At 39.4% G+C, this 25,347-nt stretch overlaps 1 protein-coding gene across 4 annotated transcripts in view; it reads left to right on the top strand.

The window, feature by feature from the left end:
- PHTF2 (putative homeodomain transcription factor 2) overlaps nt 1-25,347 on the top strand; it is a 66,167-nt gene that overhangs the window by 16,990 nt on the left and 23,830 nt on the right. For 3 of the 4 annotated variants that reach the window (XM_053407483.1, XM_053407485.1, XM_053407486.1), the window contains exons 3-7: nt 10,258-10,314; nt 18,559-18,628; nt 20,540-20,698; nt 22,125-22,290; nt 23,272-23,436. In XM_053407483.1, coding sequence (XP_053263458.1) covers nt 10,258-10,314; nt 18,559-18,628; nt 20,540-20,698; nt 22,125-22,290; nt 23,272-23,436 — 617 coding nt within the window. The remainder of the gene's footprint in view (nt 1-10,257; nt 10,315-18,558; nt 18,629-20,539; nt 20,699-22,124; nt 22,291-23,271; nt 23,437-25,347) is intronic. The other variant, XM_053407487.1, reaches the window with a different exon arrangement.

The raw sequence follows: 25,347 nt of genomic DNA, 5'->3' as shown, positions 1-25,347 counted from the left end.
AGTGTCCTGGAGCTTTAAAATGCAGCATACCAAACATTTTGATGTTTCCTGCTTATAAATCTTTGTGAGTTCTCAAACCTCAACAACCAACTGTTTTAAGCCTCCTCAAGGGTGAGGATTATCTGAAAACACATCTTTTCCCCTTGAGTCATGAGAGGGGCAGATCAAAACAAAAGAACAGTGCCACAGCATTTTCTTTTTTTAGGTTGGAATGGATCACAGAGAATCAGGAAGTTAGCAAAAGGTAGATGGTTGCCCCCTTGAACTCCCACAATGATACTAAGCATTGCATTGCATTTTGCATGGAAGGAAACAGAGATTTTTTAAAAAATGTGTTCTCATTTTTTATTTTTATGTTGTGAACATCCCCGTGATCTTCAGATGAAGGGCAGCATACAAATTTAATGAATAATAATAGTAAATATATGGGTTGTTGTCGTCGTCGTTTGCACCACTCTTCTGCTTGATGTAATTAAGGTAAACACAAAACTGGAGGGAAAGTCATAAAAATTTACACAATTTCTGGTTTTGAGTTTTTAGAAAGGCAGTACAAAGACAAGTTTTTTTAAAGCACGTTAAGGAGCTGATCCACCTCTTAGTCATCACCAAGTATTCCATAATGTTGACTCATGTTAAGGTCATTGAGCATTACTTAAGGAGAGTGGATGTTAAGTAAGGACTTGCGTGCTTGCATTTGTGGATACACCCCAATGAACATTAGACTTCCTTAGGAAATCAATTTATTGTGACTTGGATCTAAAAGTATCTTGTGTGAGTTGAAAGGCATTTGTGCAAAGGAAGTCTACCAAATTCTCCCAACTTCCCAGTCCTGCTTCTGCAACACACAGTGTCATTTTAGTAGATCCCTTGACCCTCAGTAATGGTTTTTTGGGGAGCAGGAGACTATGGTGATGGGGAGCCAGGAAAAAGTCCCATTGCATGAGCACAGTTCCGTTCACTTCTCTGATTAGGCCTATGATGTGAAAGGAGCAGTCTTAACAAGAGTCTAACCTATTTCTTCATCTATATGCACAATTGAAATCTGTTATCTGAACACAAGGAATTATACCCTAACCTCTCTACATGAACAGCTGATTCAGATATTTGAAAAGTTTGCACTGCCTTAGTTGTTTTTGTTTTGCTGGTCAGTACCAGCCATTTCAGGCAAAAACCATGGAGGGAGGGAGAAATAACAGACAAATCGGGGAGCAGGAGAGAATTGCCAAATAAGTATTTCCTTTGTTTTGCTGTTGCTGATTGGCTACAAAGAGAATGGGCGCAAATAATGGATTGGAAATGTTCACATAGAAAACAATGGGAATCATCAACTCGCTAGGCAAACACTTGCCTAGCGAATTATTTGCTAGGAATTCATTGTGTTTGGAAAGTGGGACTTGCACGTATAACAACAACAATTTTATTATTTATACCCTGCCCATCTGACTGAGTTTCCACAGCCATTCTGGGTGGTTTACAGAATATGTAAAACATAATAAAGCACCAAACATTAAAGGACTGCCTTCAGATGTCTTCTAAAAGTTGTATAGTGCTTTATCTCCTTGACATCTAAAGGGAGGGTGCTACTACCAAGAAGGCCCTCTGCCTGGTTCCCTGTAACTTCATTTCTCGCAGTGGGGGAACCAGCAGAAGACACTTGGAGGAGGACCTCAGTGTCCGGGCTAAGCAAAGGTGGTGGAGACGCTTCTTCAGGTATACTGGGCCAAGGCCATTTAGGGCTTTAAAGGTCAGCGCCAACACTTTGAATTGTGCTCTGTATGCACTGTATAAAATGCACTGTATAAAACATTCTTGTGTTGGAATGAGCAACAATTTACTGAAAACAACTGCAACAGATATGGCTGATGCTGTTACTACTTTTCAGTGCATGATGGTGATGATGATAATTTAATATTTGTACCCCCGCCCATCTGACTGGGTTGCCCCAGCCATTCTGGGTGGCTTCCAACATATATAAAAGCATAATAAAACATTAAAAATCTTCCCTTTATGCAGGGCTGCCTTCAGATGTCATACCTTTTGATGGTTCAACTAAAACTGTAGTGTAATCACTTTGTGATTTAAAAGACATGGAATTTATAAAAACAGAAATGGTTTTAAAGGATATAATACAGCTGAAAATAGATTTCTACATACAAGTGACTTGACCTTTACATTTAGACCAGCCATGTGAACATTCCAAATTTAACTTTTATATAAAATAGTTGTTAATGTTTTTAATACAGTGATATTAATTCCTTAAACTGTAGTTTTATTTGGAACTTCATCCAGAAGTACATCTACTGTCACTTCACCTGGGCTTTCCTTCCCAATTAAGAAGCTAAATATGCATTTCAGAATTAATACTGCTTACATTTTGCTTACATTTTTCTATTGCTTAAAATATTTTAAGAAAGGCCATTATAATATTGCCAGGTTGATTAAAACAATTTTTATACTTGGGCTATCATCTTGGAGGATGGTCATCCTCTTGGACATGAATTATAAATGTCTTCTGAAATATTTATTGTTTCTATTAGAAACACCAGGCTTCGTGAGTATTGGACTACAAGTTGATACTATCACAGCCTATGCTTAAAGTGAATATCGGTGTCTGTCACAAAGCTCAAGTTTAGTCTTGGAAAGAATACACATTTTTCTTTCCACAGGACAGTAATGGGGAAGAATGAATCAGTAGATATAATTTTTTAAGCAGTGATCCTTGCACTGTGCCATACTTAATTTGTCTGCATTGGGTTAATTTGAGAGACATTTTGTGATGATCACAGCAAAATGACCATTCTAAATGAGTCTCTCCAGATTTTATGTGAAACCTGAAGAATCAGGGAGTCAGTTATGATACTAACAGGTAGTTGGCTTTCTTCAGCAAATCCAGAATTCTGGGACTATGATCCCCATGTTTCACAGTTGGGTATTTTATGCTACTTAAAGTAATTTGCACAACTATTTGTAATATTTGAATTTTCACTTTTGTTTGCCTGCTTGCTTGCTTTCAGAATTTATTGAGAGTCAAAGCACTCAAACACAGGAAGATAATAATGTAGAGAAAGGTGTGTGCATACTAATAATTCTTATCACCATGTCCCAGTTAATTTATATATAGTAATATTTTCAGCAGAGGGCGGGAGTTGACATGATTTATAAATTAAGCAATTTGAAGAGGATCCATCATATTGTACCCAACATGTGTGTGCAAAGGAAAAAACGAAGTACCATACATCCTGCAAGCTGGAAGGCTTGCCCTCGCCTTTCCGTCCTGCCCTCCCTCCTTTTCCATGTTTCCTTTCAGTATTCTCCTTTCTGTTCAGCTGATCCTTGAAAAGCACATAGAGTTGAAAGAGGAAGTAAGAGTCATTCTTCCAATGCCTTCCTTCAGTGCTATATCCTTTTCAAAGGAGAAAAAAAGCAACCACCCTCTCATCACATCACAAAGAAGATGGCAGTGTGTGTGTGGGGGGGACTAAGTTGCTTTGCAGCAACAGGATAAACTCAGCAGAACCATTGTGCCCATGAGCACTCTCTTGGCACCCCAGAACTAGACTATAGTTCTTAGCTTTATGCTCCAAAACGGCCATTGTCAGGCTTTTTCTTTGAGAAGACAGAAACGTGCCATGTTCACTTGTTTAATGGAAGTTTTGAGTCACAGGTTTTTGCTCAAGTTGTTGGACTAAAGATCAAATTTACCGTTTTTCTATATTGTGCTCTAATTTGAGCAGCGAAGCTACAGTGCTGTTCTGAATTTGTTTGTAATATATAGCCTTTTTCTCATTCTTTTAAAAGCTTTCAGACCTCCAAGATGCAACATTCTCTTCAAAGGAAGTTTTGTTAATCAAGCCGGTCTGAAAGTGGGCGTGATCAGAATTCAGCTGTTTGTTTTCCTCTGTTACCAGCAGCTAGTTTGCTATTCTAGAAACAAATCCTTTTAATCTGGTTCATTGGAGTTTTGCCTGTTAGGCACAAATGGATGATCAGTGGGATTGTTTAGGCATGAATCATGAATTAGGAAATAAACAGATTTACAGAGCATGGCTCACTTAGCAGTAGTCATCTTAACATCTTAATAATATGTCACCTTTGTAATTGTCATATGTAAAACCTTTTTGGTTTAAATTTAGCCCCAGGGGTGGGGCGCAAGTTAAACCATGGTTTGGCATTGGCTTGTGTCAAATAAACCAGAGTTTTGGATCGCGTAATTGAACAAATTCAGAAACAAAGGCTTCTGAACTCTTTATAGCCATGCCTTGTGCAGGAGAAGGGAATATAGATATACAAGCCCAAGATTTGCTGCCGCTTGTTTGGTCACATTAAACTATGGTTTAGCAGCAGAACTTTGACAAATAATAGTGCCCTGTATGTTTATATCCTTTTTCACAATTATGTTGCATCAAATAATTTCTCCTTCAAATGAGGAACCCAAGCCATTAATTTTCTTGTTTTGATTTCATTGTAGTTTCAACTGCTAATTGCAGTTCTGATTCAGGCTAGTATTGGTTTAGTAACAGTTTCAGGAGCAGTTTGGAATTGGTCCAGTTTAGGTTAATGTGGGGAAATTGGAATGTTAACAAAATGGTAATTGCATATGTGTTAAGGTGGACTGATATTATGATATTAGTACAGTAAAAGGTAGCCATCATGTAGATGAGTTTTGAGAACCTGAACAATCTGAATGAAAGAATGACAAAGTGTATTACACACAAAAGCTCATACCTTGAAAGCTTATATTTAGTAGATCTTAAAGGTGCCACTGGAATTATTAAAAAAGATTTTTTTCATCTTGTTATTTATTATAATCTGAAGTTACTGCATTCTACTTTGCCAGGGTTCCTGCGGGCCTGATCACAACAGATGTAGACTGCAGTGGAACTCACTTCCTAATAAACAACTGAATATATGCTGTCTTTTAGGTCAAAAATTTAAAAGTAATTCAGTATTGATCACTTAAAGTACATTTCAGTAATCTAATCTTTATGTGGGGCTTCTCCTGTGCTTGGTTTGGAAACTGCAGAATCTTGCAGAATGGTTGCTGATGGAGATGAGACCCTGTAAGTATGGGGATGAGACAGCTGGGGGAGTCCTGGGAGTTGTGGGTCGGCGGTGCGCCATTGTCCCGCAGCCCTGATGGCCCTCCTGGGCAGCAGCGATATCATAAGGTCATGAATATAAGCCACACTTTAACTTTTCCGGATCGGAATTTGGGAAAAAAAGGTGTGGCTTACGGTATATTTGGGCCAATATGGTACATGGCAGTTCATGTGGCCACCAATAGGTTGAGAATAGGAAGACTAGCAAAGCCCTCCTGGTGCTGATTTGATCCTTCTTGACTTTGCCCATGCTGGCTCATAAAATCTAGCCAGGCAGGGCTGGGCAATGAATTCTGTGGTGTGGTGAATGCTTCTCTCCGTGAGGGAGTCTTCCTGGAACAGTTAAAAGAGCTTATACTAAACTGCTTCTTGAAAAAAACTTATTTGGACCCAACCATTATTGCCAATTATATTCCAGTCTCAAGTATCCCATTCAGCCTTGTCTGGAGGATATGCACCATCTGCATCCTTTCCAATCAGGTTTCAGGCTCCACCATAAGATTCAAACTGCCCTGGTTGTACTGGTCAATGATCTCCTGCAGGCTAGGGATAGAGATGAAAGCTATTTTCTGGTTCTGCTGGACCTCTCAGTGGCTTTTGATACTATCAACCATGGTATCCTTCTGGACCGCCAGCATGCAAATTAAAGCAAGTCAGAAATACTTGAAAAAACAGTGTATAAGCTCTGAAGCTACTGGATTGAATAAGCCTATTCCTGTTCATCCACAACTATACATTGTACCTGACAAGCATGTGTTGAACATGCAAGCATTCCTTTTGACAGAGCAGCAATACATAATAGATTTGTAGTTTATCATACTTAGTTTCCTGTTGTGGTAAAGGGCCGGTGTGATGACTAAATCATTGTAATAAATTTTACTCATTCAGTTTTGCAATTATCACATATGTACTGGAACGTGAGCATTCTCTGAGTGTCATAATGGCAGTGGCAACTGTTAAATTTTCAGTGAACCATGGTAAGAGGTTAGGAGGCTTCCTGACGGTTCATAATAAAGTCCTCCCCGTATCTTTAGTGCTAGCAAGCTCCCTCACTTCCTTTTCCTTACCTTGTCCCCCCCCCCAAAAAATACATAAAAATCCTATGAACCTTTAGGTTGTATAGTACTCCTATCATCTTTAAAAGATATGACTCCACTTGTCAGTTATTGATTGAATTGCTTGTTCTCTTCAGCCTCTCTTACAAAAAAGAACAGTATCTTCAGCTTTGCAAGCCACACATTTTATTTCGTGTAAGACGTTTGCAGTAAGCTACATTTCTCCCATCACTTCCCCCACAAGAGGAAAGTTTTCTGCTTTGTGCCATCTGCTTTCCTGACCTTGTTTAATGTTTCATATCACTGGCTAGTGGCGTTCATGCAGTCACACTCAGTCCTGAAGCCAAGCAGAGAGAGGCGGGGCCAAAGGGTCTAAAGTTGTCTCATACTCAAGGCTCAAAAAATCCTGGAGGTGAGCCTAAAAATCAGGCTGACAGAGCAGACCATTGTTGTAGCTCCACACTGTGTGTTGTTTTTGAACTGCTGTTGTGTTTTCCATCTGCAGCCGTGAAATTGGGATGATTATATATTCAAATGAAAACAGAACCTCCTTGGATTTTTCCAGGTTATATAGGAACCAGATACTACCCTCCAGTCATTCAACTGACCCATGACCACATAACAATATTTTCAACTCATCTTCTTATTTTATTTCTTTAGCATTAATTTGTCTCCAGTATATTTGTGTTCTTTCATCTGGCTTATAATTATATACTGTGGATGCCATATTATGCGACTTAAAGGTAAAGGGACCCCTGACCGTTAGATCCACTCGCTGACAACTCTGGGGTTGCGGCACTCATCTCGCTTTATTGGCCGAGGGAGCTGGCGTACAGATTCCAGGTCATGTAGCCAGCATGACTAAGCTGCTTCTGGTGAACCAGAGCAGCGCAAGGAAACGCCGTTTACCTTCCCACTGGAGCGGTACCTATTTATCTACTTGCACTTTGACGTGCTTTTGAACTGCTAGGTTGGCAGGAGCAGGGACCGAGCAACGGGAGCTCACCCCGTCGTGGGGATTTGAACCACCGACCTTCTGATCGGCAAGTCCTAGGCTCTGTGGTTTAGACCACAGCGCCACCCGCGTCCCTCTATTATGTGACTTACGACTGTTTATAGTATATCCCTTCATTTTCTCCTCCCTGTAAATAGAACTGAACAACAGAGCCAGGGCTTTCCCTATCATGCAGGGCCAGGGAGATCTAGTGAGAAAAATGTAGGAGATTGTTTCTGAGGGTGTGTCGTTAGGGAAATGCTTTGAAATCTTAAGGTGAACATTTGACCTCTTGATAATGCAGCCTTAAACATGTTTGCTTAAAAATAAATTAAGTTTGTAGTAACTTACTTCATAGTCATGAGTGACATTTATTGGGCGTCTAAGAGATTAAATAAAAATAATAAAAATAGTGAGTTTAAGATTGCAGCACAAGTATCCTAGGAGATCAAATGTTTGTAGTCTTCAGCTTTTGTTTATTAAACAATGAATGCTGAGCTACTTAGCGACACTTCAGAAGTATCAGTGCTTATTAAATACAGCTAAAAGTGTCATGGTAGTCATAACTCTGGTTATGAACAATATGTCTGAGGGAAGAGTCAGGCAGAAAGAAATCTCAAGAGTAGTTCAGTTTTTTGAAGCAGGCTTTGCCTCATTAGTGAATCATGTACGTATCTGTTCAGAAGTATGTCTCATTGACTTCAATGGGGCTTAGTCTGAGATGAGTAAACTACTTTGGAAGGTGTATACAGCTGTAGGTATGCTTTGAAAATATAGCCTGTTTTGTTCAAATATATTTGTCCTTGTTGTAGTACATAAGAGTTGGATTTTCCGAAGGTTTGCTCTAACCTTGAGGGTTATGTTAGGGCCTACTATACGAAACATATTCTGATCCTTTTTAGAGGCTTGGCAGATAGGAATGTTTCACTGAGTGCTGGATTCATTACACACTTGCACCTGTATCTACGAATAGAGTATAAGTAGGCAGAATATTTGGCAAAACCAGGTTTAGCCACCAAGAAGAGGCTTAAAATGTGGTTGACTTTTATTGAAAAAGTAGCTGAAACTTTTATGGGAAAGAAGTGGCTTCTTGAAATAATGTTAGAGCTGTGTTTTGTGTAATTTTCAGAAAAGTACGACTTTGATGTCCATGCAAAAGTCATCTGTTCTTGAAAGCATATTTTCTTTAGAAATGTATTTTATTTATCTTTTACATTTATATCCTGCCTCCCTGAGGAAAGCATACATGCAGGGATGATTATGAACTTCATGTGAGTTAGATTAGGCCGAAACATAGTAAGTGGCTGAAGTTCTGTGTGGGGCTTTGACCAGTTCTCTCTACTCTTAAGTGCAACACTCTCACCGCAACAACATGATGAAACAAACAGCATTGTGGTCAAGTTTGATCAGTGCTCTGAAACAAGTGGCACCTTCAACAGATGTTGTGTATCCTCACTCCACTTTAGCAGCTGCTGGCAAGTTATGCCGACCTCCCAGAATAATATAAGCTGTAAACCAGGCATAGGCAAACTCGGTCCTCCAGATGTTTTGGGACTACAACTACCACCATCCCTGACAACTTTTCCTGTTAGCTAGGGATGATGGGAGTTGTAGTCCCAAAACATCTGGAGGGCTGAGTTTGCCTATGCCTGCTGTAAACCAAGCAGAGCACCACACTTTCCCCAGCATACTGATCTGCTTGTTTCTCAGTGCTCTGTTTTGGTTCCCTTTCTGTTGGCGCACGCCAATTGAGTCCACTAGTGGAGGAAGTGATGACAGTTCAGTGTGGCATGGCTGAAAAGACAAAAACGAGGTAAATAAAAACAAACAAACATCAAAAGTCTGAAACGGGAGGAAAGGGTGTTTGAAGAGAATATTTAAATCTATAGCAAAACCAGGAAAATAATATTGGGGCAAATAATTATTTAAAGGAACATACACTGCAAATCATGTAACTTCTTCTGAAAGTCAGTAGCCACTTTATAAAATGAAGCTAAGCTGTGGTTGTTTTTCTCTTTGAGGCTGTTCAAGTGTAAAGCTAGATCACAGTTTAATATTATAACTACAGGCCTCAGGCTCTTGCACCCCGTCTTCCCGTTATGTGTAGTGATTAATTTCTCCCGTTTTCCAGGCTAGTGGCAAGCTATACTTTGCCCACAAACAAGAATCACACATGACAGTATGCATAGGTAAACTATGGTTTATGCAAATCATGTTTTATCAGGTTCAAATGTATTGCTGGTGTGTGTGTAAGAGCTTAAGGTTTGTGGTTGGAATGCCATGCCTATGTCTGAATAGCTTCTTAATATTTCCATTGACATCCTGAGTGCAACCTGATTTTTTGGTTTTTATTCTAATAAAATCTACTACAGCTGAAAGTTTGGAGCCTCTCTGCCTAATATTTGACACCCAGGCATGGTCCTTATCTAAGCATACAGACAGGAACAGTAACTGATCAAATGCGTTGTCCACGTAGCAGAAACTATGTACAGGGCCTCACAGAAATCTAGTATCCTACGAATGGAGCAGTTGTTGATATCTTATGTAGATTCCGATTTGGTATTTTCACATGAGAACCATCCTTGAAAGTGATATAAGCCTCAAGTAATTTGTTTTGGTTCCTTTTCTGTCAGCACTGTGAGTCTGCAACTGATGTTAAAAGAAATCCTGCAAGTAGTCAGGCACATAGACTACGTGTAGTGCACAAAGCAGATTCTGAGAGAAAAGTAGCTTTATTTGTCAGACAGTCCTAAGCAGTATCTGGGAGCACCGGGGCAGAACAGTGGATCAGCCACAACTTCTAAAGCCCTGCTGACTCCTATTGTCCAGTTCCAAAAGTGGGGGTGCTTGTATTGTTTTTTTCCTTGTCCCACCTCCAGGAAATGGTTTAGGATCCAGAAGACCCATAGCTGGCCTTACCTTGCCTTTGGAATGCCCTGTTCTGGAGTACTACACTGGCTGCTACCACTGGCGGAAAAACTTCTGGCAGTAGTCTTGGATTCACATGCTTTCTTGGAGACTTTAAGTGTGGTGAGGGTGGGCGGGTGTTGTTTCTGATTATACTGTGAATGATCTCATTTTAATGTAGACTTTCCTCTTTCCTGTTTAGATTGGGGCATATGACCAGCAAATATGGGAAAAATCTGTAGAACAAAGAGAAATCAAGGTAAAGTTTAGATTTATTTTTATTGTTTTATGGTACCGAATGTCAAACTTAACAAGCTCACTCCAAATCATTTAATTTGCTGCACAACTCCTGTGCAGAGGATTCTGGGGTGCACTTTTTTTGGTGCAGGGTGTGAGCAAGGTGCCTTTGGGCTAGTTCTTGTCCTATGACAGCTATGTGTTCTCAAGAATATGTCCAATGTCCCCCTCAAATGTGTATTGTAGGGGAAAGTCATTAAGCAGCAGGGAAGTTTTTGAGAAGCTTGTCCTCTGTTATTTATATTGTCATTGAGAAAGCACGATAAAGCACACAGTTCTCACGTATATAGTTTGAAAATCAGGGATATATTGTAATTCAGAATTTATTTTGATAAGACTTTATTGTGACACAGGTGTGTGCTGTTTTTCCCCCCCAGGACAAAGGATGTTCTATCTGTGAATTATTTTAATAGCATTTGTGAATTCTTTTGTTATCATGTAGTGATAGTAATGGTAATCCTTACCAATCTGCAGTTTTTTGTGGTGGGTGGGTTAAACTTTAAATAAGTTCTACTGAAATGAAAAAACTGGTACAAGAGTTAGGGTAGGAGAGGACATTTTGTGGGTTTAGGAAATCTTTAGATTATGGAATCTTGGCTAGGCTTTTTCTCTCAAAACTGTATGCTATTTGGTATGGATGTGAGTTTTTATGTGGAAGAGCCTCCTTAAAGGAAACAGCTAGGATAGATCTTTTACTTGGGGAACTCCCAGTTACAGTGCTTAAAAATAATATTGGGGTGTTTTTAGTTATGTTGCACTAAGCTGCCTTATGCTATATCATAGGTAATTCCCTTCATATTTTACATGCTTTTTGGTCAGATATCACTGACTATCACATGGTTACCTTTATAGTTCCAGTTTACTTTTCCTCATTTTTCATCCTGTCATTGTTTTGAACAGTTTATTAAATTGGTAAGTACTTGATTATGGAAATTTGTGTTAAACAAAACAGCTTTTGTAGATTAACTGTGTCTCTGCATCTTAGTGTGACTAACAAAAGCCTTCAAGTATCTGATGAATAAGTAACTACTTCAAAAGCATCTAAATGCTTTATCCTCACTTCTGTTTTCCATTTAAAACAATTAGGCTGTGATCCTACATTTTAGCCTGGAATTAAGTCCCATTAAGCTCAGTGGGACTTATTTCTGAATAGACATTCATAGGGCTACGTTGTTTGGTTCATTTAAGGATTCACCCACTCATCTAAAGAGACAAGAAACTGTAATGCTGGGATTATAATAAACCCCTGCTTCCTCTGATATGATATTATACCTTCTGGCCATCTATTGTGGTTCCATATTTTCGTATATCTTTACCATCCGAAACAGCACCTTTTCATTTTCCAGAAATGAAATGAAAAACAACCATTAGATTCCAGCTCTGAATGTGCTGCACTTGAAAAAGGTTAAAATCAAGCTTCTCTTGGCTTAAGTGCTATGAGCTAACTATTGGGAATCCAGTGGTTTGTTCCACGAAACTCTGCAACTAGTGAGAGTCCTTTCAAACAGACAGTAATGGATAACTTTGTAACACGCATCTCGCCTTGAAACTGTTGTCTCGGTGCAAGTAACCAGGTGGAAAATGCACTTGCCTGGTGGTTCTTCCTCCTGCTGCCTACCTGCATGCATTTCATTCAGTTGTGAGGCTGGCTGTGTTTCATCAGCTGGGAAAACACAGCTGAGCGATATGGTTGTTGTGTATGCTACCTGTGTTATCTCCTCTGTCAGGAAGAGAGATGGAGGAGTGAGATAAGACTGACAGAGTGCTGTGCCTGCTGCATGTACACCCGTTCTTTTTCCTGACAGAAGAACGAACACACAGTAGTAGAGCTGGGAGGGGATATTGAAGCAGGGGGCAATGAGCAAGTACTTTCATTGTTTACAGGGGCAGTATGACTCACTAACAAAGTACTGTATTGAAGCGTAGAAACACACCAGGTTTTCTCAGAATGGGCCAATTGATTTCATTGAGATTTCTACTGATGTGCTCTTAGATCTCATTGGAGATCTCGTAAGAACAAGCCAAGGTCCATCTGGTCAAGCACTCTGCCTCTGTCATTGGCTTACCAGATGCCCTTAGGAAGATTACAAATGGCCTGAACTTGAAGGCTTAATTTTTAGTTTTTGTGCCTATATATATATATATATATATATATATATATATATATATCTGCTGATGTAAATGGCAACATTTTCTGGCAATGAATTCTGTAAGTGTTATCCAATGCATAGAATACAGCTACTTTTGTTTGTCCTAAATACATCATTTTAAACTCTTATAACATTGGACAGAGGATGAATAATTTTATGCAGGCAATACAAATAATTTTATAAATGTATATAGTGGTGGTTCTCATACTTTTTTCTCTGGGCTGCACTATCAGAATACAAATTTGTTCACACCACACCATTTTTTAAAAATTGATAAGTAATGCATTGGAAAATAAAAAGAAACAACTTAGCCTAGCAGTGCTATTTTAATATGATTATGGGATATCCAGAAAGTATAAAACAATGCAGCTACATAGGAACATGTACTGTATTTTTCGCTCTATAGGACGCACTTTTCCCCCTCCAAAAATGAAGGGGAAATGTGTGTGCGTCCTATGGGGCGAATGCAGGCTTTCGCTGAAGCCTGGAGAGCGAGGGGGGTCGGTGCGCACCGACCCCTCTCGCTCTCCAGGCTTCAGGAAGCTCTGCACAACCCTTGGGACACCGGCACGACTTCGCGCCGGTCTCCCAAGGGTTGCGCAGAGCTGCCTGCATTCCGAAGCCTGGGGCGTGCTGAAGAGCTCGCCCCAGGCTTCGCACAGCTCTCCTTAAGCCTGGGGAAACTGGCACGACTTCCCGCCGGGCTCCCTAGGCTTGCGGATAGCAGCCTGTTCTGGGGTCGGGGGAAGCTTGGGCTTCCCCTGCCCCAGCCCCGCGCCTGGGGGGAAAATAATTTTTATTTCTTTATTTCCCCCCCAAAAAACTAGGTGCGCCCTATGGGCCGGTGCGCCCTATGGGGCGAAAAATACGATATCATTCTCAAAATATAATATTGACTGTCCTTGAATCTTCCTGGCACACTTGCAATCTTCTCCTGCTACACCTTGTGAGAAGCAGTGGTATAAAGTGTTCTGCTCGATAATCCTTTTCCAGATTTAAACTTCTGTCTTCCTTTACAGAGGAAACACTTCAATCCTCTTATCATTTGAGTTGCTCATTTGTTTAAGCCAGAATGTAGCTTACAGAATAACACCTGAAAGTATAATAAAAACATTAGAGTGAGTTTAAAACAGATAAGCATTAAAAGAGAACAATTGAATGGACCTATAGAATAAGTACAGTGAAGCAGCAATAAAGTTGTCTGTACCTTCTCATTTTTACATGAGGCAGCTAGAACTATGCACAAAATTCTACATTTGTGCATGTTGTCAGTTTTTAAAATGAGGTTATTGGCTGTTTTTATTTTGTTCTTTATTATGATTTGTATACTTCCTAATTAAAAATGTTCTTTGGACACAAGTCTCTAATCACATCAGTTATTTGTTTTCTCTTTCAATCCCTTTCCTAACCATTCTCAACACTAACTTCTTTTACTGCAGTAGCAGTAACAGATTTAGTGAATTTTCCACTATGGCCCCAGGATGTTTCTGGGGTTGTTGGTAGTCAGTTGGTAGTCAGCACATATGTGAAATTAGGCTTTAATTCTCATGCACCTAATTCTGTTCTTTGCTTTTGTTGGATCTCATATGTGGTCCATTCACCCAGTTTGGAAATATCCTTTTGAAGCTTGTGGTAATTTGGGATTTTAATAGTGGTCATCTGCAAACTTGGCTACTCTGTTGCTCTTCTTTTGAGTTGTGCCATATTTGGGTGACCAGGAAACTCTTCTAAAGGTTTCTCAGCAGCTGAAACTGGGAATGATTTGAAGTATTAAATCCCATAGATTCATAATGAGTTCATCACTCGCAGTATGGGATCAAGTTTTCCTTTGGGGAAAAAGAAGGGGAAGATTCTCACTTTTTATCAAGATTTGGATTTGACGTAACGTTAAGCCCAACCAAAGCTGAGTTCTGAGTGGTATGGCAGCAGCAGCAGGACTGTGGGATAAGCTGGCTGCCATCCAAGAACCTGCATGTTTGCTTGTTCACACTGAACCATTGTTTGGTTTCGAGTTACCTGAAAACTGTGCTGTTATTTGAATAACACAACAACTATTACAGAATTTCCATAGGTAAAACACAGCAACTAGAAAGGCCCACAGTATGCCTCTGCTGCCAGATGCCAGATAAATAAGTTTATTTCTGTTCTCTGCTTCCTATGTGTTGCTCAGCTTCTGATTGATGAAATAACCTACCCTTCTGGATTATGACTGCTATGTTTGCAAAATGCAACCATCATAGATGGCTTGTTATACATTCTGTGTCCTCTTACCACTACAGTATTTAACATGTATATTTTTGTTCTGCCATAAAATAATGTCTCATGAGTTTGTATGCTTCAGCTTCATTAAGATTTTCTGCAGTTTTCCTGTCTCCTTTAATACTCCATTTATTTATTTTGGTCTAATGTCTCCATTGTACAGCTTGTTTGCTACCCTGCTACCAGTGTTATTCATTTTTACATCACTATGAAGTTGCTCATAAAGTTCCTTCTTGGCTTTCTTATTGTCAACCTATGTTTGGTTTGCCAGACTTCTTGCTTGGGTGTGCGCGCGTGTGTGTGTTAATGTTTTAATAGTTTTACAAGAAGTAATCTTGTCTTTTATAGTCTCATTTAGTCTGAAGTTTAACAGATAATTGTTTGAACTTGCCTTATCTAATAAGTGGTGTATGTTTAACTTGAAGCCCTGTTATCATTGTAAACAACTTCCACGTGTCTGTAACTACCTTCTCAATTTCCTTTTAACTGGAGCTCTACATTCTCTTGGCAGATCTATAATCTATTGTGGTTGCAGCAGTGAAGCTTTTGACATTGATTAGTTGAGCTGATCTGATAGCCTGGAATGCTGTAAGATCCAAACTGTTCAGGGAACAATGTTGTCAGTGTTTGCAGGCCCAGCTCTGTGAGGGAAAAGAAAGTTTTAATTTTGTTTAGTGAACCATTTCTATCCTGCTCTTCAACTACATAAGGGGCTCTATAGAATAGAAGTTCAAACAAAATGCAGAATTACAAAGGATTAAAATGCCCAAGCAAACACAAATCTAAAAGATAAAAATTCCACCTGGTACAAAAAGCACTTCAAAGTTGGTGCTAAGTGACCGTCTCTGGGATGTGGGTGTTGTCCAGTTTGGCTAGTGTTAAGTTTCTTAGAGGTGTTTGTAGCAGTGTTAGAAACTGAGATATGAAAGATAGGAGCTAAATGGCACCTTAAACCTAGGTTATGGGCACAACAACGGAATGTCTAGGTGTGCTTTTTTATAACAAGAATACAAAGCTGAAAATTAATGAACTGCAGCAAAAATATGTTCATTTTTCCCATGGTCTAGTCCTTCCCCTGCCCACCCCCCTAATATTCTTAAGAGCAGGGGTAGGTAACCTAAGGCCTGTGGGCCAGATGCGGCCCAATTGCCTTCTCAATCCGGCCCATGAACGGCCTGGGAATCCGCTTGTTTTTGCATGAGTAGAATGTGTCCTTTTATTTAAAATGCATCTCTGGGTTATTTTTGGGGCATAGGAATTTGTTCACCCCCCCCATATAGTCTGGCCCACCACATGGTCTGAGGGACGGTGGACCGGCCCACAGCTGAAAAATAATAATAATAATAAATTTTATTTATATCCCGCCCTCCCCAGCCGAAGCCGGGCTCAGGGCGGCTAACAACAATAAAACAGTACAAAAGTACAGCATAAACAACACTCTAAAATCATTCATTATAAAATTAATTAATTCAAGCCACTGGCAACCATTGGGCCAGAGCTCCGTGAAGATTGCCGAGGGAGGGAGTCAGGCTGTGCCCTGGCCAAAGGCCTGGTGGAACAGCTCTGTCTTGCAGGCCCTGCGGAAAGATGTCAAGTCCCGCAGGGCCCTAGTCTCTAGTGACAGAGTGTTCCACCAGATCGGAGCCACAGCCGAGAAAGCCCTGGCTCTGGTTGAGGCCAGCCTAACTTCTCTGTGGCCTGGGACCTTCAAGATGTTTTTATTTGCTGACCCCTGCTTAAGAGGGTCTCTTATCCAGTATTCTTCACTATTCCAGTCTTCAGAGAGTAGCTGGAAGTGGGGAGGCAGAGAAAGGTCCTCCATTCTTTCCACTCTGCAGTTTTAATCTGAAATCTTAGACACAGTACTGCGCCCAGAGCTCAGAAACTGCTCACACTAATGAAATTCCCTGTCGTAAAATGTGCCTAGAACAATTGGAGTTTAGAACACTGATTTGTAGCTTTGTGGGGCAGGCTGAACACATCCCAGGAAACCAGAAAGCTACAAGACCTGGAGACTAAAAAACAGGAACCTAAAGGGAAGGAGTGTGAATAAATCTTTGTTAAACGAGCAGAGGAGACAGAGACTGAGATGGTGCTCTGAAGAAAACCCAGTCTTCCAGTCAGGAAAATCTATATAGTGTCCTCTCCGTGTCCCATAGTGCAGTGCCAGGGCACCAGCCAAGAGACAGATGAAAGGAAACAAGACAAAGTAGGTGTTAATGTAAAACACAATGTGAGGAAACAAAGGAAGACATGAGGCTACAGTAAGAAATAGCCGAGGATTATGTAAGGACTGCATCAAAACTTCATATTAGAACAGTGCAGGAGGGGAATGGATAAGCTTGGGATTGCGGACCATGGGTATAGGTTTGATAGCTCTTCTAGAACCTGACAGGCAAATCCTACTGGTTGTGACTTCTATTATCACTAGGGTATTGTGATCTGGCAATCCTATGATTCACATACTGATTTAAAAATACTTGCCAGTTCTTTGGCTGCAGGCCTCCACTATGAGTATTGTGAACTTAGCTGTCCATTTTAGATGCATCTGTATGTTGGAATTTGGTCATATTGTGGCTACTGAGTCAGTGACATCGTTCAGGGATCTATCTATCTATCATCTCTTATGTATTTAAGCTCATTAATTAATATTTAGCATTTAAGCTAAATTCCAGTGTGTGTTTTCCATAAGAGGAAAATGCATATGATACTTAACAGCTTCTAGCAGAGTATGAACAGGATTAAAATAAGTGGTCTCTCCTGTTGCATGTGATTCAGGGTGCAGCTGAAGATTATGAGATGGATAAAGTGATATACAGAGCCCTGTATCTAGCACCAGCTCTGGAGAATGTCAGTGTAGGACAGAACCTGTCAGTAAAGAGGATGTTGAAAGGCTGCTACTGAAAAGTTGTCCATGTGTGCTATAAGCAATTGTAGAGTTTGAGATGGGCCAGGGGGGCTACTGAATAGTTCAGAAGGGTCAGTGTGATCTGATACCAGGTTTTGCCATGCTTTCAAGGACTAGCAGATAAGTTGACAGAGATGCAAATAGAAATCTCTCTAAAGCAGGATCAATAGTAGCTAGATAAGTTTTGTCCTCAGTATATTGGATGTTCTAATATTTTTCTCCAAAGTGACAAGTTACTTTAGAAACTTGTTTTAGATCCTTACTTTAGAAACAAATACTTAATACTGTGGTGTGTTCTGATTTTTTTTTGATTTTTTTAGTTTTCTCTTAATCTGTAAATTTACACAAGTTTTAGCTTGGAAGCTTCATGATGTACGTTTTGTCTCTCAGAAAGACAAACTTCAAACACTTAGGAAGAGGCCTGTAATAAGTTTACATCTATTCTTGTACCACAATTTGAATTTCAAAGTCTAGTGGATCTGTTTCTTTGAAAATTAAAGGCAAAATGAAATAGATGTCAAAGTAAGTATTTACTAACTCTGGCAAGCATGTGTGTGTTCGTATGTGGCTGCGTAATTGAACTTAATTAACTCCTTTAGGTGTACTGGGAAATATAATAAAAAGGACAGTAATTTTCATTATACCTTTGTATTTGCATCAGCAATATACTTGTATTTTTAAAGAAAAAATATTTTTCATTAGTAGAGATACATGGCAAATTGGTATCTTTCTTAAAAGTAGATTTCAAATAGGAAATAGTGCAGAGCTCAGGAGATGAAAACCTGATAACTTTAAGTTCACCACAGTTACTGGCCCCTGCTCATATGAAAAGTGTTTTTTTCTTTAATTGTAATAATAATAATAATCCAATATTATTTGCATATTACAGGGTTTGAGAAACAAGCCAAAGAAAACTGGGCATGTAAAGCCAGATCTCATAGATGTTGATCTTGTAAGAGGTAGGAATGGATCTCTTAAATATGGAATGCAGTATTGATCAATATGTCAATTTATTTATTTATTTTATTGTTTTACATGGTAGAGTGCATTGGGAGACATCTTTTTTTAAAGGGGAATACATATGGTGTTTGCGTATTTCCTAGCCTAGTTATACCCCCATCAGTGTGCAGCTTATTGCAGGTTGGGCAGTTGCAATGTAAAAACTCTTTGGACAGATTCATGTGTAATTGATTAAAAGAAACCAGAATGCTGTTCAAATGTGTGTTCTCAGATTTATTTATTTTTAGATCAAGGGTAGGCTGGATTTGCAAGGTGAACTTGGAAGTAATAGCCTGCAGTTAAATTTTGCTGCAGTTCTGAACTTGCTTGTACACAACATACCGTGTTAGATACATTAACTTCCAAGTAGTTTCCCTCTTCAGAGCAGTGAAATTCAGGTTGCAGGAAGTAACTCCAATAAAGGTAGCAAAATTTCACATAGCTGTTGGATAACGCACTTTCATGACTTGACATCGCCTGTTTGTAGTATGATCACAAGATGAGGTTAGAGGGAGTCTCCCTCATCACAAGACATTTAATAATTGTGATTTCAGGAGCACTGAATGCCTCTAGCATGTGATTGTGACTAATCTCAAAAAGTGCCACCCAAGTGCTAGTTTCCTATCATTTTCCCACGCTGCAAATCAAAAGAAACCAATGGCATACATTGGGGGAGCCAATGTGGTGCCTTCTAAATGCTGTGGGACTACAACTCCCATTGGCCTCAGCCAGTGCAGTCAATTACAGAGGATGCTGGGAGCTGTAGTTCAACAACCACTGGAGAGCACCGCATTGGCTACCCCTGGCATACTTGACCCAGTATTTCCATACCAGATGATCAGTCCTGAGTCCCCTGTAATTTATAGGAAAGAGAATTTTTATCTTTGCTGTTCCTGATCCAGTACTGACTTTGAGAGATCTAAATCCACGGCTTAGTTTAATTCTGTTATTCTGTTCCTGTAGAACAGGGATGCGGAAGCTGTGGCCCTCGAGATGTTGTTGCATTCTGTCTCCCATCAGCACCAGCCAGCATGGCCAATGGTCAGGGATTCTGAGAGTTGTAATCTGGCAACATCTGGAGGCCCACAGGTTTCCCAACCCTGCTGTAGAAGAAAGACTGGGTCCTGTTTTTCTTTTTCTTTGTAGAAATATGTGTAGAAATGTATGTAGCTCTTGCAAAAGAACCAGGAATAGTGGCAGGTATGTGTGGTCTGTTATTATCCACTGTCAGCATCAGGCTTATCCCTTTGGCATGTTATTCAGTGAAATAAATTCCCCCTTTTCTATTTCCATTTGCATCTACTACTGTAGTCCTCTGTTCTACAAGTATGCACCACCCATATGTTGGAATTTTGGATTCCAAAACACAAAGGGGAAGAAAACTTGGGCTTTTCACCGGAATTTTTGCACTGAATAAGGCTGCAGTCCTGTATGTATCTTCCTGTAAGAAAGCTCCATTGAGCACAATAAGTCTTGCTTCTAAACATGCATAGCATCACACTATAATTATATGTTTTACATGGTAGAAAGATGAATTACTCAGTATTCTATTGGGTATTTCCCATGTGTCATGCTATGGCAGTCTGCACTTCTGTTCCCAGCTTAGAGACAGTTCCCGCATATGATTTCCTGTACCAGACACATGTTTCATATAGGACAAAATATATTTACAGTTGTTTATGAAGTACTACTACTTATTTTGCTGAAAGTACACAGCTTTAGAAGTTCAGCTTCACACACAGGAATATGTTCCATGTAAATATGGCATATATATCTCACACAAAGTCTTAGGATTTTATCTTAGTCAAATGGTAATTGTAAATTGTCTATATTGCTATGCAACCTAAGTGATTTGTTTGTCTTCTGTTTAGGCTCTGCATTTGCTAAAGCTAAACCAGAAAGTCCCTGGACATCTCTGACTAGAAAGGGGATTGTCAGAGTTGTTTTCTTCCCATTCTTCTTCAGGTGGTGGCTGCAAGTGACATCAAAGGTTATTTTCTTCTGGCTCCTTGTCCTTTATCTTCTTCAAGGTATAACTGGATGACATTATTAGTTTTTTTTAAATGCATTGATCACTAAATGGACCAAATCTTATATTTCAGAGTTCTAATGATGCATTTCCATTTATATTTTTTAAACTCAAGTTACCTCAAAAGTTAGAAGCTGCTATAAGGATGAAACTAAATTACAGCAATTCCCAAAAATGTTAACTTCTAAGAAAAGGACTTCACAGTGTAAGAATAAAAAACGAAATTGAGAGAAGGATATCATTTTGGCACTCCACAGAAACATAATGAAATTAACAAAGGGAAACAGAAACAGTTTAGTTTAAAGAACACACAGTGTTTATTCTTGAGCTTAGACAGTGATTTCATATCACTAGAAAACTATATTAAAATGTATTCTATACTGACAGTTTCCTCACCACCTGTTTAAAATATGATAGCAGATAGTATTATTCTACCCACGGCTATTTATTTTTTATTAAGTGTGGTAATACCTATACAGCAATATTTAAATTAAAATTGTTAAGAACATAAGGCCCTGTTGGATCAGACCAAAGGTCCATTTAGTCCAGCGTTGCCAATCACATGCTTATGGTCAGCCAACATTGCCTACAGGACATAAGCACAATAGCAGCCTTCACAGTCATGTTTGTCAGGTATTCAGAGGAATAGTGCCTCTGATACTGGTGATAAGATATAGCCATCATGTTGTAACTTTATAAGGGAGTTGTTTCAGCCCCCAGCAGTGGCCCTTGGCGGGGGGGGGGGGGCATCACTTATCTAGACAGTGAGCTTGGGGTCTCTTGGTGCACTGACCTTGCCCCATCTCCATCTAGGTAAGCAGCAGTGATGCCAGTGGCAGGTCAGCATGCACTGTTCCTGACAGTCTCTTGATCATTAATTATCCACAATGCAGCACTGCAATAAATCAGTTACATTGGTACATTATTTCAGCTCCTTCAAAGGTACTAACTTGCCTAAAGGTACAAATTGAGGCACACGTATTAGATGTGCTGCATTGTATGCCTGTCCCAATCCTATTTATTGTGACTGTTACCATGGTTTTAAATATGTTTTCCAGTTGTCTTCTGATATCAGCAGATCTGAAAGCTTGTGCCAAACATTTTAGTTGTTTGTATGCAGTGCAGTGTAATGTAATCTTGATGTATACTGCTTATATTTAAAAGGTTTTGTCACAACAATATTGGAAAACATGTTAACTCTTCAAATAGAGCAGTATAGAAAAACCAAGCTTTTAAGATCAATTGATTTCAGTGAGAGTTTGCTCAATGTTTAAATTTCCTGTATTGGTTTTTTTAATACTTTGGTTTCATCACATTTATTTCTGAGTTTAACAAAAATGACTTATTAACAGTATCATTTGTTTAATTATGAGTTATTGTTGCAGATTTAATTTTTCCCTGGTTGTTTTTCCCCATGTCTTTGAAAGTTGCTGCAGTAGTCTTGTTCTATACAGTAGAAGCCACACATAATATACCTCTGACTGAGGTAGTAGGTCCTGTATGGCTCATGTTGCTCCTTGGAACTGTGCATTGCCAGATTGTTTCAACAAGAACCCCTAAACCACCTCCAAGTACAGGAGGGAGAAGGCGAAGGTACAGTTTATTTTAACATAGTGAGCCTTTTATGCATGTGCTTACTTTTTATTTCAGAATCTAAACTACCGTATTTTTCGCTCTATAGGACACACTTTTTCCCTTCTAAAAAGTAAGGGAAAATGTGTGTGCATCTTATGGAGCGAATGCAGGCTGCGCGGCTAAGCCCAAAGCCAGAACAGGGAGACGGAGCGCTTCGCAGCACTCCATCTCGCTGTTCTAGCTTGGGATTAGCTGCGCAAAGCCTCTGCAGTGCAGCGGGGTGAAGGCTGCCCTGCGGAGGCTTCAAAGGCTGTCCCCGAAGCCGGAACAGCAAGAGGCTATCCCAGAAGCCAGATCCCTCTTGCTGTTCTGGCTTCTGGGGTTCAGAATTTTTTTCTTCTTGTTTCCTCTCCCCCCTCCCCAAAACTAAGTGCGTCTTATCGTCCGGTGCGTCCTATGGAGCGAAAAATGTGGTATTTTTGAAAAAGACTTAAAATCTGACATTATGCATTATTTAAAAACTTAAAATCTGACATTATGCATTATTTAAAAAATGGTGGGGGTGGGGGTATTCTTGTTCTGCTAAGTTCCTTTTATTTGTGTTTGACCTTCTCATGAAATTTCACTGCTATAAATACTGTTGTGATTTTTTTTTAAAATCTGCACCCAATACAGATTGGTATCTCTTATTGGTATCAACACAATAGAACTAACTAATGGGGTGCAGGAAGCTGTTAGTGATTAGTTAAATGCATAATGTGCTCATATTTTTGTTTTTTCTGGACTGGTGTTGTGTAGCTGAGAGGGATGATTTTTGTGCTTAGAGAAGACGCTGACGAAAATGTAACTTTTCTCATGTACAATAACAAACTGTCTGTTAAGCCCAGCCAGTGGCTGAATTCAAAGCTCTTTGCATGCTTACAAGAACGCTGACCATGTTGTAGTGCCAGCGAATGACACTTACAAGATGCCTTCCACTTTTAATCTCTTCTGATGAAGGAAATTAAGGAAAGCAGCACATTTGGAAGTACATAGGGAAGGAGATGGCTCTAGTACCACAGATAACACACAGGAAGGAACAGTGCAGAGCTACGGTACAAGCACCTCTTACAGTATTGGCGCTGTCTTCAGAGATATCTGGCATGCCGCTTTCTTTTTATCGGGGTTTGTATTTTATTCAAGGCTTTGTTTGTCTTAAAGATGCACTATCCTTTTTCTGACAAAGTAATCATTCATCTGTACTGCTGACATCCTTCTGTACATCCAGCTAGCTTTAGTATAATCCTGTTAAAGTATTCCAGCACCTGTGGCTGTGTTCTTCTGACTTTGGCAAATGAAGACAACTTTTCTTATAAATGCCAAGTGGATATATAGAAACTGATTATTTAGGTGGAAAATATTGTGCAACCATTGCAAAGGGCAAGAAAAAGTAAACAAAAACAGGTTCTATTCTTCTAAAGTTGCTTGTTGTCTTGCAGTGTAGGTTTCCCTATTCTGATATTGTCGTTTCAGTTCATTAATGCAGTGGTCTTCAGCCATTCCAGATCTGGGCTCATCTTTCATCTCAGCCTGCAATTTAGACCCTACTTTTAGGGGTTCTCCCCTCCTGAATTTATGTGCTGGTGGTTTGCAGTTGTAAGGGAGAGAGTTAATACAGTGGTACCTCAGGTTAAGTACTTAATTCATTCTGGAGGTCTGTTCTTAACCTGAAACTGTTCTTAACCTGAAGCACCACTTTAGCTAATGGGGCCTCTCGCTGCCGCCGCATGATTTCTGTTCTCATCCTGAAGCAAAGTTCTTAACCCAAGGTACTATTTGTGGGTTGGTGGAGTCTGTAACCTGAAGCGTATGTAACCTGAAGCGTATGTAACCCAAGGTACCACTTTATTACGTTTGTTTCAACTATAAGGGCTGGTACAGTGGTACCTTGGGTTATGAACTTAATTCATTCCAGAGGTCTGTATTTAACCTGAAACCGTTCTTAACCTGAGCCGCGCTTTCGCTAATGGGGCCTCCTGCTGCTGCCCTGCCACTGGCGCCTGATTTCTGTTCTAATCCTGGGGCAAAGTTCTCAACCCTGTTAAAAACATTTATCTTTAGGCAAGCTTGTCAAGACATGTTGAATGTTGGCATGTGTTTTAATCTGGTTTTAGCTTTTTGTTTATTTTAATTATTTTTGAAGGTTTTACATAGTTGTTCTCACTGGGGTTTTTTTTACTGATAATTTCATTTTTTATCCTTTTTGTAAGCCACTTTGATTGGTTTTTTTTTTAAAAAAACCCATCACCACCAAATGGTAAATAAACTTTAAATAAATGGTAAATAAACTCTAAATAAATTTTAGAGTGGGTCATTGAAGCAGTTGTGGGTCATGTGCCATCTACTGAAGACCTATGCAGTAGTGAAATGATGCAGTCTGTGACTGACTAGCAAGCAAGAACAACAAAGGTGTTTGCTCCAATTAGATTACAAAAAAAGCTAAGGTTTGTTGATTGGTGTAATAAATGAAGCTTTAAAAGCTATTAAATCCTGCAGATGTAAATTATCATATAGCCTGCTTTTTAACTATGCATCTGGCCAAACAATGATGATTAGTTTCTTTAAAATTTGTTCCAAACGGTTGAGAAACAAGTATATTAATGCACTTGTATTAAGCAGTCAGAAAAAAGGATAGTGCAGCTTCCTACATCTACATGTTTTACATTTTATGTGTTCAGCATTATTATACTAACATGTGTCACACTGATGCTCTTATATGATTATGCTGTTTCCTATAAACTAAAATTATGGCCTATAATCATCACATGTTGCTTCTGGCAGGCCATTTAAGCACATCAAGGCAATAGAGGTCCCATCCCTCTTTAATTTTAAAAACACATTTCTTCCTTAGCTCGTGCTTGAGCTCAATTATTATAATTTTAATTCTGCCCTAATTTTTCAGTTGCATTTTCATCCTCTATTTTAATGTTTTGATTATGTACTGTATTTCAATATTCTTGTGTAGAAATGTTTCTAATAAATTCTACACAATGTAATTTATCTTTCAGTGTAAAGAAATTTGCAAGGTATGGAAAT

This window comes from Podarcis raffonei, chromosome 10 (assembly GCF_027172205.1).
Source record: "Podarcis raffonei isolate rPodRaf1 chromosome 10, rPodRaf1.pri, whole genome shotgun sequence".
Classification (NCBI taxonomy): Eukaryota; Metazoa; Chordata; class Lepidosauria; order Squamata; family Lacertidae; genus Podarcis; species Podarcis raffonei.
The sequence above is the reverse complement of the archived record's forward strand: the minus strand, read 5'-3'. Positions and strand labels throughout refer to the sequence as shown.